The sequence below is a fragment of the Clavelina lepadiformis genome, chromosome 1 (assembly GCF_947623445.1).
Source record: "Clavelina lepadiformis chromosome 1, kaClaLepa1.1, whole genome shotgun sequence".
In the NCBI taxonomy this organism is placed as follows: Eukaryota; Metazoa; Chordata; class Ascidiacea; order Aplousobranchia; family Clavelinidae; genus Clavelina; species Clavelina lepadiformis.
This window is the reverse complement of record NC_135240.1, coordinates 24,081,451-24,100,020: the sequence shown is the minus strand read 5'-3', so window position 1 is coordinate 24,100,020 and position 18,570 is coordinate 24,081,451. Positions and strand designations below refer to the sequence as shown.

The following is an 18,570-nucleotide window of genomic DNA, read 5'->3' as shown; positions in this document are numbered from 1 at the left end:
CAGCATTACGATAAAAACTTCATTTTACTATATTACTGTAACATAGCATTTTGAATCGTTTTTTAATGACCAATATACTTTATTATTATACAACGTAGCCTAATTATATGCGTCTTAACTTAACTTTTAAACATCAAGTTCTTGGGAACTTTGAGGTATGCCATTTTAAACTATCGCATTCATTGGTAATTGTTTGTCCACTTGAGGACCCTGGTATAGCGCCCTCATTCTGGCCACAAAAACGGGGTTTTGATCCATGGGATGGTGTTTCTTTTGGTGTTGGGTTCATTTTAACCATTCTTTTGTGCATTAGCAACTCTTCGCTAGGACGTCCACTTCGTTTTCCTCCCAATGTATCTGTTTCGATTTAAGTATAAGCATAGAGGCAATTCCACCTTATCGATTGATGTCCCTGTGTATTTTTTATGATTTTGGTTTTTTTTGTCATTCATTTTTCTTGTTTTTAATTATTCATTTCTGTCAACGTCGATGTAAACACTTAGTTTTGTTGATCGCGTTGAACTTTTATCGTTATAGCATTGCTGTTTAGTTAAAATTCTTGCACGTTTTGAGCTCTCGGGACTTTGCCGCTTTTTTCCTGTTCGCTAAGTCTTTGAAAGTATATTGCTTGTTAGATAATGCTATAACAAGTTAACTAACACCATTCCTTTCGATCTCCACAGTCAACGACCAAATAGAAATGATACTATATGATGAAATGAAAAATTGTGAAACTTTTCCACTATATTTCTGAGTATCAAGCTCACTACGTCTACAGTATTTTGGTTATAGATGAGGCAGTTGTATCGATAAATACTGTAGCATATTAACATTGGTTCTAATAAAGTACTTGACATAAATATGATTTCTAATACTCTTCAAAAGCTTATCAATAATATAACAAGAGACACTCAGCTCTCACAAACGACGTGGCTATGAGTACACATGCTTCGAGCCGTGGTATTTATCGACATATTTTTAGTCATTAACAACATATCGCAAATATGGGATGCGGCTGGTCAAACAGAAATCGAACTTCCAGTTGTTTAACTTGGAACAGGTCAAGCAAACTCAAACGACTGACAAAGGACGAGAACAAAAAGAAAAATTTAGGTAGGTTGCACGCTATAGAACTTGAATCTCCAGTAAGAAACTTAGTATGGTTGCAAATACCTAAATAGGCTATAGTCTTTACAAACACATGCTTTTCTGATAGACCAAGCTGAAAGGCTGGCTTTTTCAAAGTTGTTAAACAGAAGAACTAAATCTCTTCCTGACTTGACGCACAGAGAGTGTTTATCGACCGACAAAAATGGCATTTACGATCATAATAATAACGACGATACCCGAAAAAGCAAAATCGAGTATCTTTGTTTGATGACCTCATTTCTAACAACAAATTCAAGACAACGATACAACGTGTTATCATTTGCTGCTAGTACAAAGAAATGTCAAAGTAGAAAAAGCGTAGAAGAAAAACATCCAAAGAAAGCTGAAGAAGCATCGTTAAATCAAAAGGTCAGTTTCAAGAATTATAAGTGACCCTAGGATAGTACATTTATACATTCTATTACTTAAAAACCTTTACAATTTTTCTAAGAAAGTGAAGATTTCGAAAAAACGATTCGAGACGAGGCGACAGAAAAAGCGTGATGTAGCTTATGCAAGTGATACATCTACTAAAAACAAGAAGTATTTGCATTCTACAAAAAATGCAAAAAGTTTCTCGTGTAGTCTTCACTTCGAAGACAAGCGGGTATGTGAATTGCTGGTTAAAAAGCGAATTGAGTTACTTGTATTTCATGAACAAATAGCGTGAACCAAACATTCTCATAATGTGAATTTCACAAGATCGTATAAGCCTGTAGGCTATACAGTAAAGGAAATGCGTTTTATATCAACAACAAAATAATTTTATTCCAGAAATATGTTCACGTCGGCCGGCATGATTGGCTTATATTGGCTATATAGGCTATATAATTAGCTTATATAGGCTAAAATTGGTACGTGGTTTTTTAACAAAATATGCTGTACACACCTTACGACAGAAAAACGCACACAAGAAACGCCTCAATATGAAGATTCCGTCTACCGAAGCCGAAGTTTCCAGTAATAAAGTTTTAAAATCTGAAAAGCAAAAAACAAGAGTTGAGCACTTAAATGAAGGCACGATTGGTAAGCATGTACAATATTCAGTGTACAATGAAGGCATTGCACACTGAACAAAATGTCTGTTGTCCATCTTAACTTGCTACTACGCAATTTATAGGAAAAAGTCTCAGAAAGTTACAGAGTAGCACGACTATAGTTCATAAGCACTATTAGGAGGATTACAGCCTGGGTTTCATATGTTATTCATTTGCGACGATGTGATGTCCGTTTACTTTTACCCAGGGCTGTCTCAACGTGTGTGCCTCATGGTCATTTTCAGATATATGCTACCAACGGGTTTGGTTTAAAATTAGCAGTTGAAGGGGATAGAAACATTATAGCTTTCTACAGTTACAAATTCTTTTATAATGAATTGGTTGTTATGGTGGAGCCTATTCGCCTGTTCAAATTGTTAGGTTGTTTGCATTTGGCAAAAATGGTCACCGTAAAAGTTGGTTATAGTAATAGTTTATATTACAGATAAAGCAAAAAGTAACGGGGCTCTCGAGAGCCCCAGCATACTTTATACCGTACCAACAACAAAAGATGCTCAGTTGGTGAATTAATTCTTTTATGAGCCAACGTCTCTCTTGTTGTAATCTGCCCTGACGAAGCTCACCTGCATGGGTTTGCGAAACGTTGGTTCATAAAAGAATTAATTCACCAACTGAGCATCTTTTGTCATTGAAATTATGCCTGGTGACAAACAAAGTATACTTTACAGGGTGTTTGCGCAGGAGGCTATAATGCCATTAAGACACTCCTGTTTTGATTTCCTTGAAGACGTTGTAAGCAAAGCTATGGTTAGTCATACGTGTCAGAATTCGCTTTACTCAGCGTGTACGTAAATTGCGAACGTTCACAAATTGCGTACGGGTTCACAATTTACGAATTTAGCGTGCATGCAATTTCTCAACTCGTATGTAATTTACCAACGCGTTATTATGACCCTTTCGACCAGACAAAAAATCAAACCTACGCGTTCGTAAATTGTGAACCCGTACGCAACTTGTGAATATGTTCGCAATTTACGAACGCATTGAAAGAAGCGAATTGTGACAAATATGGCTAATCATACAAAAGCTTGTTACATCGCAGCTAACGCGTTATAGGAATTATTATCCGCATGAAGACATGCAAATTGTGTTCATTACAATTTCGATATTCTGCTTTGCTGTGCCAGTTACGTTAAAGCTATCTAGTGCTTGCACTGTCAGTTTTTCGTATGACGAGTTCTCATGTATGTTAATGAGTAGCAAGCACACCGGCCAGCAGGAGAAATCCCTATTTGTCGTCACGTGAAAGATCATTTCGTGAAAGACACTGTGGTTATGCAATTGTCACGTCACAAGAAGTTAACCGGATTGTCGATCGTCTTTACAAATCCGAACGAAACTCTATGACGTTGTAAGTTTCCTACCACAGTGTTATTGCTTTTCCAATGTTGACCATGCTTCAAACTTTAGTGCTTTTAAGTGTTTTATGAAGAAGAGCTTATATACAGACATGAGATAAACCCTTCTTTGTTGTAATACAGGAATCACAGACGTACCAGTAACGATAAACAATTTAATTTTTTGTGCGCCAACACGCGAAGTGTGCTGAGAAATCTCGACCGGACGGTTGCGCAATTGAGTCAAACCAAAGACCACCACAGTTTGTACGTAACTTAAATACAGTAACATTGACTTTTTATTAACTTTAACTGCAACGAGTTTACGATTTATACCAATCTTACCCAATGAGTATAAAGGTAGGAATTGTTATAGGTCAATGCTTCCCTTAATTATTAATTAGTTATCAGAAAAGGTAATTAATGGCAGCGTAACGTTAACTTATAGGGCGCGGACGCAGCGGCAGTTCTGTAACCTCGAGCTTCGCTTGAAGCAAATTAATCAGGTTTGCATATTTTTTTCTAGCTTACGTAATCCTGTACCGCTCCGTGCGAAAACCTTAACGTATTAAACTGTGCAAATCTTTGCAGGCAGTTGCGAATATGAACTCATATGAACCAAACTTGTCCATTCAAGAGCAAGTAGTTTCGTCCTACGTCACCAATGCGATTTTTGACCCGATCAAAAAGATTTGCATCGATCAAACCATTGGCGATTACAACATTCCTTCAAAAAGGTCGATAACTACAAGTCTATATAATCGGTTTTTAATCTTACTGTGACGTAATCATTTGTTGTGTCGTATAAATTTACGGTCTTATATGTAGCAATGTTGAAATCGCTACTCTGTTTTGGTGACGGTTTACTACAAATTTTGGTTTCCGAAAAAACGAAAACGAGTCTACGCAAAGGTGTAATTAATCATATGTTGTTATACTTACGTGTAAAGAAAGTCAAAAGGATGCGAGAAAAAACTTTCTACGGGACAAATCGATGATATGACAAGACGCTTGTCACGGCCATCGCAGCCAAGGCCAGTGCATTCGGCAAACATGAAATCTCTGTCACAGCGACCAACCATGGAAAATCAGTTGCGGCTTATCGAAAGGCTAACCACCAGTCACAGTAAGCAGGCAGCTAACAATAGGCGTCTTCAAGTTGCTGAAAATCAAAGGTTTGGTGTCGTTTGTTCGTTCGCCTGGTCAGGCTACGGGAGACTGAAATGTTGAGAAAGCTCCGTAGCGTCTGCACCAAAAACGCTTTACTATAATTATGTGTGTGAGTTTTTGAAAGATGAAAGCTTTGAGTTTAACATTTTGCACTTTTTCTTTTTGCGGTTTCTTTGTTTATATAACAAAACGCTGCATGTAAAAATCAATCAACGAGATGCGTAATACGCGTTGTTCTATACATTTGGCCAAATAAAACGTCAATCTGGTGTACGATATTAAAAGTTGTATTTTATATAGCCGATTTTTGCCAATGGACTGTTTGTGTGTTTTAACTAATTACATTTTATAATGATAAGGAATTCTTGAAATGGTAAACATTATCGTTAATTAGGTTGCTTGTTTGAAATAGCTTCCGTATTTTAAAGGCGGTTACACTAACGTAACTGTAATTGTAAGAGTCAAAACAGCAAGGAAGTAACAAAGGCAGACACCACTTGACTTTCCGTGGAGGACGCTTTCGAAAACTTCTCAACTTCTCTTGCGGTAAAACGGAAAAGAAATTGCCTCGTTAAAATCTCATTTAGATAAATTGTTTTTTTATTCAAGCGTAAAATGTTCAAGCGCATTTTTCACGCATCAAAACACAAAGCGGTTTGAAATGCGAAGGTGCGCTGCTGTTTCTGATTAAGACAAATCCCTTCAAGAGTAAACGTGCTATGCTGGCTCAAAATATTGCAGATGTATTTTTGGTTTCGTTACGCTATAGTTCAGGTCTTATACATGACTGTGAACAGTATATCGATACAAATTCAGTTACCTTCAAAAAGCGTTGTCAGCCGAAATACCTTTGGTATACGTTTTTCAAAATGCTTATGCTTGACAACGCATACTAGCTATTGTCGTTTTTCACGGTTTAATCACGATAATCACTTCGCTTCAGCTCAGGTAAGTCACGGGAAAGCCAGCTACAGTTAATTTAGAAATTTGGAATGGATGATTCGCTAAAAGTTAACCAACAGACGTCGAAAGTGTTGAATCCCAGGAAATAAAGTAATGTTATACAGCAGGTATAGTTTTGTCATTGCGCTTGAGTGGATGATGTTCGGAAATCGAATGAGAGAGCCCTGCGATCGATATGCTGGATAAGTTATTGGGCGCTTACAAAATTCGTTTAGCGCAATTTTCAATACGGTCATTGGTTTTTCAAGACTACAGTTCCTGATATAACCTGACATTTTAAAAGCTGTGTGCTTGCTGTTTAACAATTTCAAATTTTGAATGGAGTTTAAAGGTAGCGATGGGTAGTCTATGTTTTCCATATATCCTTGTTTGCTGTCTTTTTGCAACCATCTCCATAAGCAAGGGCCAACTTGGGACAGTTGGCGACCAGTTTAATTGCCAAGGAGATCCATCGAACAAGTACTATTCAGCTCCAAGGAATGGAGATAATGGTTTTCAAATAAAAATTGATGGCGTCGAAAGAGGCTTTGAACCAGAACAAGAATACATCGGTCAGTATGTTTTACTTGCAATTTATAATTTTGTTGAAATACAAGCGATCCGTCGGTTTATGTTTGCTACTGATTAGTTCGCTTAGCTTACTGTCATACTTTTGTAGAGTGCAGGTAAGTGTTAAAAATTTAAGGAAATGTTTGAATGTTACGTTGCTGAAGCTTTATACAGCATTTATAAATTAAAATGGCATTACGTTTAGCTCCGTTAATTTTGTGTTAGCATGATTTCTATCTTCTCCAGTTACGCTTCAGAGCACAGGTCAAATATCTTTTCGAGGATTCGCGTTGAAAGCGGTTGCAACAGACAACCAGGCTGCTGGCTCATTTGCAGTGAGTGAGAAAATATCGTTGTCTTTAGGTTTGTGTTTCAATTCGTAATCTCCGCATAAACTGCTGCACGTTGAAGGTTGTCAACAAATATATGGCGCAAGTGAAACGGGGATGCCCCAATGTCGCTACTCACGTGACCAACGGTAAAAAAAGCCGGGTGCAAGTTCGTTGGAGGGCGTCAGTTGGTGGTTGCGTACAAATTATTGGAAGTGTAATTCAGAAAGGTAATTTCTATGTTTTGGTTCTACATGTGTAATTTTTAAAAGGATGATTTTGATGATGAAACGTATAGTTTAAAATTTTAAATGAATAATGTCTCTTCCCTTACGTCTGTGAAGTTGACCAACACATAACGATATGCTGTGCAAAATTTGTGCACACAAATGTATTTAATTTATTTCTGCATTATAAATATCTTTGTTGTTAATTTTTGTCAGTAAGGAATTATGCACAACATCCGTAGCATTTCACTTTTACTTTCTGTCCCGACTTCAATCTTAACTTGTAAGGTTTGGAAACTTAAAGATATACTGAGATCAAATTTTTGTGTCATGTTATTGTCCAGGTCCAATATGGTTTAAGGGCAAGGGCGGACTTACTTTCAACATTTGTGTAAGAAATCAGACCACAGCATCTTTAGCACCAAACACTACAGGGTGTTGCGCATGTGGTACCGCTAGATACAGAATGACGTTTTATGGACTTTGGTCACCGCAGTCACACCCAATAGATTATCCTCGTAAGAAAGTTAGAAAATATCTGGAACTTACAAGTCGTTAAAATATCTTCAAAATTTAGTTTGAATAATTTGGTAAGTTCTGCTTAGGTAAGCTTAAACTCAACAGTTAAGAATGCTCTTCTCAGCTTATTCCACTCATTGGTCCAACATCGTTGGTGCTTCTCATTCTGGCAACTACATAATCTGGGAATACGGCGGCTATGCAAGTGACGGTGTCCAGAAAGTGGCCGAATGGGGATGGGTCGGTAACGTTGAAAGTGAAATTCGGGCCCACACTGACGACGTTTTGTCGGTCATTAAAACCAAGGCGCAATGGCCCGCATATGAACCAAGAAATATGTAAGGAATACAAACTGGTTTGTATGGGTCATTGATGTAGCTGTAAAATCAATGTTTGTATACAGCCTGGTTTTAACAAAAGTATGATATGCGTGATCCATTTGTAGACGTGAACCGCCATCGGATGAGTTTGGTGTTGACCAAGAAAGACATCTGGTGACCGCGCTTACGATGCTTGGACCGAGCCCTGACTGGAATGTTGGAATAACCAAAGAAACCATGTGTACAGAGTCTTGCGGTTGGGCAGGGGAAAGACGGTTAGAATAAGTTGCACAATGATGAAATATCATATACGATAGATATCTTATCACATAATCGTACCGCCTGGGTTAAATGGCGGTAACTGAAAAATCGTTTTCAAATAATTATCTTGAAATTTTTCTATACTTTTTGCTATTATGCTAACAACAAACAAATTTTTCTTGAAGCTACGACCTGGTCCCATGGGACGCAGGAACTGACAACGGGGTCAGTTACATGTCCCCCAACTCTCCGACCGATCCCCACGAACCAATCAGACCTCTCACTACCTCCGATCATCCTCACTCGCCCTTTTTCAATCAGAATAGCAGTCACATTCCTCCAGTGGCAAGGATCGTCATTCGGAGACTCAGTATCTCCGTATGGCCGCAGTATCAGTATCTCCATTACTCCGTATACCAACGGAATTTTGAAAACATCGACATCACAAGAAATACTCCATATTTTGCAGGACGATCAGTGTGGAGACAGCGAAATGGTGCCTGAAGATAATGCTGACGTCATTGTAACGCCTATAAGTTCGGGCAACGCCGTACCTCAGCCATGTATGTACGCGGAATGGAGTAATTGGTCTGAGTGTGGAGTGACCTGTGGCTGGGGAATCAAAGTAAGAAAGAGGGGCTGGTATGGCATTGTTGTTGACACGAGCGCTTAGTTTACCGTTAAACACGTATTAGATCCGAACGAGGATGGTAAAATTTCAACCGGATTCGAGTCCCTGCGAGGCGTCAATGGAGAAAGAGATATGCCAGGGCAGTGACGAGTGTGAAGGCGGCAATGACGCAACGATATGTCTCTATTCAGGTTGGTGACGTCACTTTCTATAGATCTTTTAAATTTTTGAACAGCGTAGATTCATCAATCTATCGGAGGCTTTTGTAGATTGGACAACGTGGTCAGCTTGTGGCCTCACTTGTGGCGCCTCTCTTAGAATCAGGACCCGTTTGCTTAAATGGCCATCAGAGGAGCGAAACTGCCACGACCCTTTAAAAGGTAAAGCTTTTGCGATTTTTGTTAATTTCCTGGCTTACTTTTCAGTACAACTTGTAGAGTTTTCATACACAAAAAGCAGAACACGTTCTTCCATTCATTTTTAGAAATGTTGAAGTGCAACCTGCCCCCATGCGGCTGCAGTTATTCAAAATGGTCGGAATGGATGCCATGTCCAGTCACGTGTGGTTTTGGCCAAACAATACGGAAAAGGTAAAATTGGGAAGACCACTTGTTGCTATTTAAAAAAACTTCAATTTAAATAAAATCAAAATATACAAAGTTGCAAGTGATTTATTAAAAGGTCGATTGAAAGCGACAACGGAAACTGCTCGGAACCGATGACGCAAACAACTCAATGCCTGAGGTCAATGCTTTGTGATGAAGGTATGACGTCATCATGGAGGCATAAACCTAACATTTTTCTTCCATCAACAGCAACTGATTCTTCTCTCTTGCTTACCCATAGAGACAGTGGAGATGCGTGGTTGCCAGTATTCGCCTTGGTCGGACTGGACACACTGTCCGGTAACTTGCGGACCGGGTCAGACTTTCCGGAAAAGAGTCCTACTTAGAAGCGCCGCTTCGTCGACTTGTAAGGGCTTCCAAATGGAAAATAGTAAATGCATGACGTCGTCGTCTTGCGTGGAAAGCTGCCAGTACGGTGACTGGTCTGAATGGATGCCGTGTTCTGAATCTTGTGGTGTGGGCTCTACCTTGCGAAAAAAATTTTTGATAGGTACACCAGAATTAGCCTGAGTTTTTTTTAAGTAAATTTACCCAAATATTATTTTTAGGACATACTGCACTCCCATATTAAACTCATAGAGCGTTTATAGCCACACAGTGTAATTATACGCCAAGTTTCGTTAGAAACGAAGGATAAGTCATGGCATCTTTGTTACAGGTTCAAGTGACGGAAACGCCTGTCAAGGATTTGTCATGCAACGATCTGCTTGTCACAATGGTCCTTGTGACGTTCAACAAATTAGTGATTGCACGTTTCTCCCGTGGAGCGCTTGGATGCCATGCTCAGTGACCTGTGGAAAAGGTTCCAAGCAATTGATATAATGTTCCTAGTTACACATAGGACGCATATAGGCAATTTTAATTGCTGGAAACCAGAAGAATTTATCAACGCCTTCTCTGCAGTGTTGTGCTTTGTCTATAGTGCTGTGGTACAGCAAATGAAACTCTAAATTATATACGTATTGACAAGGAAATTTATTTCAATTCTATTATATTAACACTGCAGGTGAGACACTGCGAAAAAGGTTCCTCAATCGAACAGTCAGCGCCGAAAACTGCTTAGAATTTGAGATGGAGAAAAATCGATGCATGGTGTCGTGTGACGTTTCGCCGGTGGCCACGCAGTGCACATACACTGAGTGGACGCAGTGGATGCCATGCAGCTCAACTTGTGAGACTTTCCGAAAAAGGTGAGAACGTTATACTGGCTGTAATAAATCGCTATAGCTGCCTCGCTTTTGGTAACCTACCTACTTTTTGGTTTGACTGACAGAGCTCTAAAGATCGCGCCACCAGACAGATATTGTAAACCGTTTATGATGGAACGGAGGAACTGTAGCTCGACCGAGTGCAGTAGAGGCACAAGTAGGACTTAAGAACACAAATTTAAACCGTTTGCGAACTACTCTTTTATGACTATTATAATCTCACTAACGAAATAACATTAAATTGACAATTATAAGAATTAGCTAATCTTTAAAAGATACTTCGAGGTCCGAAATCTGTGAAGTGTCGTCATGGCAACCATGGGGATCTTGCTCAGTGACATGCGGAAGACGAGGCGTGGCAACGAGAACACGCCAGCTTCTACGTTCACCTTTTGCGCCCCTTTCTGCGTGTGAGGTTCCCCAGCTAGCTCAAAGGAAACGCTGCAAACCCGCGACGCTTAAGTGTCGTAAGTGCTTAGGCAAAGCAGACAATATGAACTGTGAAGGACGGGTGTTTCACCTTCAAAAGTGTCAGTGTGTTTTAAATGTTTCTTAAAGTTTGCTAAATTTCTTGCCGACGACTATGTTTCACCTAAGCAAGTGTAGGGTAACATTTGAAGTCATAAACTTTTTACTTCCTATTTTTAGCTCGAAATTGCTTGCTCTCCACATGGAGTAAATGGTCAAAATGTAACTGCACCAAAAGACGACATCATGGTCTCCAAATTCGCACACGAAAACGAAGGAGTCGCGCAAGGTTTAACGGCCGGCTTTGCGGGCCGCGCAAGCAGAAGCGTACTTGCGTTTGCCCGGCCTGAATCATGACTGGAGCATGAACTATACAGTTCCAGAGAAAATACGTTGTACATTTTAAACTGTGAAGTACAAAGAAGGTGATTTTTGCAATAACGTTAGCCCAAGTTGCCTCTGTAAATTACAATTCAAGGGTTTTACTAATTGAACAGAGCAGACAATGGTTCATATATCGCTGTAATTGCATTTGACGAAAGTACATGGCGATAATTTTACGTAACAACATATCCACTGCATGGCAGACGAAACCAGAAAATATCCACTCTCACCACCCGACTCACACATTTTCGGTCCAAAATTAGATATCCCGTATTGCACCCACCTGCCATTTTCCCGGCACACCAGTGGCCCACCGGAGTCCCCCTATTGTGTAATAGGCAAATATTTAGTTATATTTATAGACTTAAGTCTATTTGAAAAACTAGCAGGCACACAACAGATGTCTGCAGGTGATGTTGTGTAAATAAACTTATTTCTTACCCTGCACTGCATGTTAACGTTGCTGGTTGTTGACCTTTTCGAGCACAAGTTGTAATTTGGATCGTAATAATATCGCTTGTAGACCGATTGACATTTCGTTGGGCTCTCAATGCGCTGTACGGCTTGCTTGAGTTTATAGCGGTCTGTATCAGCTGCACGTTCAAAGGAAACACCGCATAAAATATATGAAAAAAACAACCGCATATAACGGCATGAACGATAGCATAAAATTTCGTAGGTTTAGTCGGCAAATCAACGAAAATATTCTTATGTCAGGCTCTAGCTATTTGCAACTCAAAAAAAAACTTGCCCGAGTTGCTGGTATATCCCCAACCGACGACCCAGCATTCTCTCGCGGTTGCTGGTATGACGTCTGCGTTTGGAAGGCACACTGGCGCCACCTCCCGACGGTATTGAATATCGCGCTGCATTGAACATGTATTTGTAAAACAAGCCTTACCGGGGCTTTGCTGTTAACATGATTTAATAAAGTAATTTAAAAAACTTACATAAAGTAATTATTCAGTAATTAGCCTATACGTACGTCAAGGTAAAGCAGAGCTATGTCAAACTTATTTCTATAATCGTCGTATTGGGGATGGTGGACGATGCGATCAATCTTGTAAATGTTACCGTATAATCCGTTCATATCTCTCTGGTCGTGAATTCCTATGGCTACCTGATATTTGCTTTCTTTCCTACAACCAGCAAAAGTATAAAACCACTTCTCAGGTTTTTAATTAACAATGTTAACATTGTTGTCCTAAGTATGTCCTTTCCAAATTGATGTTTCCAATATTAGTAAATCTTATTTTGTACTCACTCCAGCGTATTTCCATTAGCGAAGCAGTGGGCTGCGGTTAATATCCACCTTTTGTCAATAACTGACCCTCCGCATTTCCAGAAGTTATAATTGTACCGCCCGTTTTGCATCTTTACGTAATTAATGCTGATTGCCCATGGCCAAGAATGAGGCAAAGCTTCCGAGCCACCTGCAACAAAAACATGCTTTGAATGACGTATAATACTTGCGTTGACTATTGCGTCATAGTTTTACCAACGATTCGACCGGATGGAAAGGAGGGTTGATTAGCTTGCTGTCCACATCGATCTCGCCGATAAAAAGCCTGATCTTTGTCGGGTTCTGTTTTGCGGAAAGTTTGGGTCGCCGGCAGATCAACTCCGTTATAAGAGGAGCCTGGAAATACAAAAATTCTGGTGATATCCAATTCATTTAAACTTATTAGGGAGCATAAATCGTATCGAGACAAGTTATCACCTGCTTCAGAGGTGTATTCTTTGAGCCCAGTGCCGACTGGGATTCCTTTGGTATAACTGTTTCGGGAGCCATCCACGGAAAAATTGTATTGCATGTTTACTGGGGATAACAAGATATGTAGCTTCATCAATGCCAATAAACGTAAATCGCTCAGGCTATGTTTAAGGTAAGAGCTAAAGCCTAGTAAAGGTGTTTCACCAGCAAAAAATCCGGAGTTTTACAGACAGTTAAGAAAATTACATACTTGGCGGTGGAATGGCAAAATGTAGATCTTCGCATGTTGTTGGCGGTGACTCGCACACATACCGCCTTATACATAATAAACATCAAATAAACATGATCATATAGAATGCGTAAAAATAACCGAAACTCGTAAAGTTCATATAAAAAAAATCACCCAAGCACTTAGCACTTGAGTTGAATGGTAAACAAAATATAGTTCTGTATAAGTCACATTTAAAAGTTAAAAAGACAAAATATTTAAACCTTATAAACGAAAAGTGTATGTGATGGTACCTGATAACGTTGCCCATAAACTTTGCTAACCGATTAAAGTAATTTAAGTTGTCAACGTGGAAGACGAAATCAGAAGATGGTTTGGACGCGAACTTTAATGGGTAATATACCCTGTCATAGAGAGCATGAATTAATTTGATTAACGTATTGTCAAATAAAAGCGACTAAATGCAAGACGTCAGTTGCAGAACTAGGTATATTTTAGCAAAACATGGGCAGTAACTGACGCTTGAAGTAACTTCTGATCCCATTCATATCCCACGTAGGCAATTGATACGCCTCTATCTTTTATCCGATTGAGATAAATTTCGATATTTTTGGCATCCGCACCAAATACATAAGATGACGAAATTATTAAAAGTTTTTTCCTCTTTCCGATTCCTTGCATTAAAAACGATGACTCGGACTCAAGATCCTGCAAGCGAATACATAGAACGACAAGTGTTTGAAGTTACTGCTCTATAAAAATGTTTAAAAGTCCTACCACGAGGAGGCGCCAAAGGCTTATTTCGTTACGCTCTGGCAAGTTCAGTTCCTCTTCGAGTCTCCTCAACGTTTCCTTTGCTAAATCTTGTCCAACTCTTGTGATGATGGTTCCATCTAGAGCTAAGCCCAAGCCAAGTTCTAACTGAAAAACACGTTTTACGTCAGACAGCTTTTTATAACTCAACAAACTTTAACCGAACTTCTTCAAGCAGAAAAATTTTGCAAAATAACAAAGATGTCTATTTTATGGTAAACTACTTTGATGACTTGCATAGGTTTCTGCTTCCAACAGTTTATGCTTATGGCTATAAAATTAACGCGTTTTACAAGGCATTTAAAACTTGTCAAATATTTAGATAAAATATCAAGTTAATAACGTAGAGCTCGTTGTTGTCTGCGTAACCTGCAGTGGAACGCACTGCAGTCTCGCCTGTGTTTCAGAAATTTGAGCAATGTGTCTAGGTTTATTTAAGCTATGATGCTTGTCTGAAATGTTATGAGTTAAAAGATCTAGATGACGATATAGCTTAAACGTGCAACGTGCTGCTTAACTTAAACTTTTTCCAACCTGGTCAAATGTAAAGGCGTTTAACAATGATTTGTAGATGGAAAGGATTTTTGTCTTTTCAGGAGAATCATTAATTTGTATGAAGAAAACATCTCCGCATCTACGTTGCAAAAATTATTTACTATTTAACTATTTTTAATTACGAAAAGAAACGGTAGTATGCTATTAACTTTTAGACCTATCCAGTAATAAAACAAGACTTCACGTAGCGTACCCGCATTTTGAAGTATACTTTGTTATTGGAGCTTGTGTCGTACTTGGAGTAATTTCAAGTTGACTCACAAAGTTTAGGTTCACTGCAAAGCACAAACAAAGCTGTAAAATCGCTGTCAGCCTGTCACTCGTCCTTTATTAACTCTTTACAAACAGGATACTTTATCTACGTTTAATTTCGAAGTCCACAGTGTGAATTCGACCAAGAAATTCCGTTACTTTTTCCTCCAAGCGATCAACGTCAGCGTTTTTCCACGGTTTGTAAGGGAACATTGCCTATACTAACAAGCAGATTGTGAGTAGTTCCGAGTCTTTCGATTGAACGTTACCACTTATACCAAACCTACCCAGGCGTTGGCCATAAATCCCCCGTAGACATGCAACTTGACTTTTACGGAGGCAACATTGAGCAGAGAGGGCGACAAGTTAGCCACTTTTATCAAGACAATATCAAAACCAATTGCTTGCAAAGCTGCTTTGAACTTTGAATACAACGAGTAAATAAATAAGAAAGGATTTAACCTGAGTGGTGGAGCCCACGACAAAACATGGCAGTGCAGCCTATTGTTAGAGAAAAGCAAACTTACTTTTATTGTTATTGCTTCCACAACAAGGTTGTTCACATGTCTTACTGTGAGCATGGAAAAGCTTACTTTTTGTCCATCCAATTCCAGTAACATGAAAGCAACTATACAGAAGTCAGGACAAGATAACGTCAAAATATTTTTTGTTAAAATTATATGATATTCATGTGTCTCTATGCTCACTTTCCATTAAAATTAGCGTTGGTTCCTGAAGCGGTTTCAATGTCGTGGTAGGAGTTACAGTTGGGTCCGGGATAGCCCAGGAGGACCCTGGTTCTATGAAGAAAATGTTTAGCTGAAATTACGGCCGCCAAAAATAAAAAAATTAATGATTTTCTACCTTACGAGCTAGATCCAGCACAGAAAGATTCTCGCCAGGATAACTTAGCCCAGTGTGAGAGCGAGTGAAAGAACTAAGTTAACTAAAACAAATGTAGTATAAGCCGACAAAATGTTTTTGTGTGGATCCTGGTTTTGCTGGCTTTAAAAACGTCATGTCTCACATGCAACTATATGGTATCTCTTGTAAAGCTGAATAGCAAAAACAGGAACTTTACTTTTAACTATAAATTGGCGGCTGAATTCTTCTCTGCTTGTTGAGTTGACACCGTTTGAAGGAATCCCTTCAAAGACAAAGCCGGTTCCACTTTCAAGGTATTCCACCACTCCGCCGTTTTGAAGCTTTGAAAATAACGCCAAAGATTTAGCCCAGTTATGTCCAACCGAAACGTTTTACTGGGCCAAAAGCTTTTATGAGGACGGCATATATTGAATAATTTATTACGCTTGATTAAGTTTAACACCAAGCATGGCCTAAATAAAAGGACCATTCTTCCAATTCACTACGATTTTAAACTGCGCTGTACTGAAATGCACTGGGCTATAGGACAGGTGAAATACATTGGTCAATTTCCACTATCCAGAGCGTTCTTATTTGACAACCAATGCAATTACTTGTATCACGTGATTATGGGTGGCTGCTAGGCAGACTGAGGATTGGATGTGATAGGAATGGGTGCCAATAATCTCGGAAACTTTAGCCTCGTGACAGTCTGGCGGACATCGAACTAAAATGTTTGACAGGGGCATGTCTGCACCTTTCTTGTGACATGCAATGAAGATGGCTGTGGAAAAAAGAAAAGTTTTTTTGGCAAATCATAGTCTCAAAGCGCAAGCAAGCTATAGGTCTAAGAGACTTGAACTTACTATCCTGGTTTTCTTCTACTTTAATGTTGGCGAGACGCGGCACGGCTCTTAGTGCAACTTTCAGACCTTCTTTAAACTCATCTGAAACTGCAAAGTTAATAGAATAGTAATAATACGTCATGCTGTGCTTTTGTATTAACACAAGAATATAGTAAGCAGAGACTTTCCAAACAGGAAAAAGTTATGAGCGAGATGTTTGGCTGCTCGCGTCCAGCAGTTTCCGCTTTAAACTAGTTTAAAATATTGACAAGCTAACCTTCGATTGCCTCCATTCGAGCTACTATTCGTTGGTTAGCCAAATAGTTGTCTAACATAAACTGAATCATTCCAATTTCGACCGCTCCCACTCTTAGGCCGATTGCATTTTTTGAAGGTTTCCCAGTGCATTCAAGCGTAGCCCGCACGATCATGCGCCACCCATTGGCCTGTAAAATCAATCTGTCAATCAAGAAACGTGGGTATATTTATCAACATGATGAACGAGTAAGATACAAACTAACTTTTAAAGTGTTGTTTGTTGTCGACTTTGGGGCGTTTAATGAAGTGACAGTGTGGTTTAAGTAAGAATAGACAGTTACGTTAACGGGTGAAAGTTGGAAAAATTCCACGGACGCAATTGAAAAACCTTCCGCTTCAAATCCTCCTCGAATCTAAAACGGCCGCGTTTAACTTCATATAAATAATAGTTAACGAATTTTCATAAAGCATATTTTCCCTCTTTCCGTCTTCGGGAGCATATATAGTAACTTATCGTTAAATTACCAAGTTTATTTGTTTCTTTTTAAAGAAATACAATTATACCGCTGAAATGACTTCTTTTAGGTCAGATATTTTGACTGTGCTATTCCAGGAAACCGCTTGTCCTTTTATGGACTGAATTCGAACAGCGCCCCTAAATAGAGTTAAATCGACTTCGTTTTCAATATATTCCATCTGTGCACGCAGGCTAGCCTGCTTAGGATCTTCAAGCACGACTGTGAAATGCCATAAATGAATGGTGAAAAACGTGTAGTCTTTGTTAAAGTTCAGAGTAGCCTATAACGATATCACTCACACATTGCTCCGACAAGTAGTATCAGAATGCCCGTCAGAAAACCGCAGAATGCAAAGATTGTCAGCATCGTCTTTACTGGATACTCAATTTTAATTGTTAGGGTCTGATTGGATAATATCGACTCGTTGTTCGATGAACTTGAATTAGATTGACCTGATTTAAAAGCGTTTATGACAAGTATCTTCTTCTGAATTATCGGACGCGATTCTGAATATCAAAACTGTCCTGAAAACCACATTGACCTTATCACAATTAAGACGTTCCGGCGTTTGTCGAATAATCTTCATTATGAGCCAGCCAGAGGTAGATGCAAAACTAATACACATTGCAGTAGCGGTACATGTTTGAAACATTTTTACCGGAGAAATTCTCACTACAAAATTACTTCGTTTGTTTTCTACTGCTCCCTCATCCGTATCAGTAGGTTGCGGCGTGACGTGGTCTTCACTGGTAGTGGAATTTGTGTGATGGTCTTCTACACTCGTGTCGTTTTCAAGAAAGTTTTCTAAATTTGTATAAAAGTAACAGAGGCAAAATTACCTGACATCCAATTTTATCGCAAAAAACTTAAAAAAGACTTCAGGTCCGACAGTACCTCCCGAATCGCTATCCACGATTTCAGGTTGTGTAACCGATGGGATTTCTTTGGGTAATATCGATTGGTCGTTCGATGAGCTTGAACGAGATTGGCCTGATGTAAGAACATTTTTGCGAAGTATCGTCTTCTGAATTACCGGACGCCATTCTGAAAACCAAAGAAGTAACATAGTAAGTAACATAAAAAGTAACATAACAAAGCAAGGTTAAAAAATATTGCTGGAACAACAACTTCCAATTTACACAATTGCGATTGAGTTACTAACAGATTTAGTGCTGGCTACGATATAATATGGATTCCTATTACTTAATAACTTAAATGCCGTCTTATATACAGTCCTTGATATTTGGTTTAAACCTATATAATTTTTGTTTAGGTTGTGAGTTACTTATAGTTACATGTATTCCATTTTACTTAATGTCGAAT

General features: G+C 39.0%; 3 protein-coding genes across 3 annotated transcripts; 2 read left to right on the top strand and 1 right to left on the bottom strand.

The window, feature by feature from the left end:
* Window positions 1–808: 808 nt before the first annotated feature.
* Window positions 809–4,998, top strand: LOC143445849 (uncharacterized). Its single transcript, XM_076945200.1, has 9 exons — window positions 809–1,113; window positions 1,217–1,518; window positions 1,601–1,756; window positions 2,049–2,175; window positions 3,408–3,558; window positions 3,689–3,811; window positions 3,993–4,050; window positions 4,136–4,281; window positions 4,495–4,998. The coding sequence occupies exons 1-9, from the start codon at window positions 1,005–1,007 to the stop codon at window positions 4,772–4,774; spliced, it is 1,452 nt and encodes a 483-aa protein (XP_076801315.1). The 5' UTR covers window positions 809–1,004; the 3' UTR covers window positions 4,775–4,998.
* Window positions 4,999–5,150: 152 nt separating this feature from the next.
* LOC143445842 (spondin-1-like) lies at window positions 5,151–11,644 on the top strand. Its single transcript, XM_076945187.1, has 18 exons — window positions 5,151–6,228; window positions 6,473–6,561; window positions 6,638–6,785; window positions 7,127–7,300; window positions 7,426–7,639; window positions 7,747–7,896; window positions 8,068–8,260; window positions 8,352–8,507; window positions 8,578–8,704; window positions 8,783–8,893; window positions 8,998–9,103; window positions 9,195–9,277; window positions 9,360–9,629; window positions 9,798–9,941; window positions 10,146–10,329; window positions 10,413–10,504; window positions 10,623–10,814; window positions 10,996–11,644. Exons 1-18 carry the CDS (start codon window positions 6,015–6,017, stop codon window positions 11,163–11,165), a joined length of 2,817 nt encoding a protein of 938 aa, XP_076801302.1. The 5' UTR covers window positions 5,151–6,014; the 3' UTR covers window positions 11,166–11,644.
* A 167-nt stretch (window positions 11,645–11,811) lies between these two features.
* LOC143445835 (uncharacterized) lies at window positions 11,812–18,554 on the bottom strand. Its single transcript, XM_076945174.1, has 24 exons — window positions 18,142–18,554; window positions 17,932–18,051; window positions 17,547–17,699; window positions 17,294–17,466; window positions 16,993–17,142; window positions 16,749–16,917; window positions 16,493–16,579; window positions 16,241–16,410; window positions 15,844–15,967; window positions 15,470–15,562; window positions 15,290–15,390; window positions 15,050–15,184; window positions 14,873–14,978; window positions 14,704–14,785; window positions 14,490–14,589; window positions 13,920–14,063; window positions 13,663–13,850; window positions 13,436–13,546; window positions 13,164–13,228; window positions 12,920–13,018; window positions 12,698–12,838; window positions 12,464–12,632; window positions 12,185–12,338; window positions 11,812–12,065 (listed from the first exon to the last, which is right to left on the bottom strand). Exons 1-24 carry the CDS (start codon window positions 18,335–18,337, stop codon window positions 11,913–11,915), a joined length of 3,183 nt encoding a protein of 1,060 aa, XP_076801289.1. The 5' UTR covers window positions 18,338–18,554; the 3' UTR covers window positions 11,812–11,912.
* Between the last annotated feature and the right edge of the window lie 16 nt (window positions 18,555–18,570).

Excerpts from the sequence above, each read along its gene's own strand:
- LOC143445849 (XM_076945200.1), top strand. The coding sequence starts at position 1,005 with ATGGGATGCGGCTGGTCAAACAGAAATCGAACTTCCAGTTGTTTAACT. Across the intron at positions 1,757-2,048 it reads TTCACTTCGAAGACAAGCGG|AAAAACGCACACAAGAAACG; the intron begins GTATGTGAATTG and ends ACCTTACGACAG. Across the intron at positions 3,559-3,688 it reads GAACGAAACTCTATGACGTT|GAATCACAGACGTACCAGTA; the intron begins GTAAGTTTCCTA and ends GTTGTAATACAG.
- LOC143445842 (XM_076945187.1), top strand. The coding sequence starts at position 6,015 with ATGGGTAGTCTATGTTTTCCATATATCCTTGTTTGCTGTCTTTTTGCA. Across the intron at positions 9,630-9,797 it reads GCGAAAAAAATTTTTGATAG|GTTCAAGTGACGGAAACGCC; the intron begins GTACACCAGAAT and ends TCTTTGTTACAG. Across the intron at positions 10,505-10,622 it reads CGAGTGCAGTAGAGGCACAA|ATACTTCGAGGTCCGAAATC; the intron begins GTAGGACTTAAG and ends AATCTTTAAAAG.
- LOC143445835 (XM_076945174.1), bottom strand. The coding sequence starts at position 18,337 with ATGTTACTTTTTATGTTACTTACTATGTTACTTCTTTGGTTTTCAGAA. Across the intron at positions 17,700-17,931 it reads AGCAGTAGAAAACAAACGAA|GTCAATCTAATTCAAGTTCA; the intron begins GTAATTTTGTAG and ends CTTTTAAATCAG. Across the intron at positions 12,339-12,463 it reads GCTAATGGAAATACGCTGGA|GAAAGAAAGCAAATATCAGG; the intron begins GTGAGTACAAAA and ends TGCTGGTTGTAG.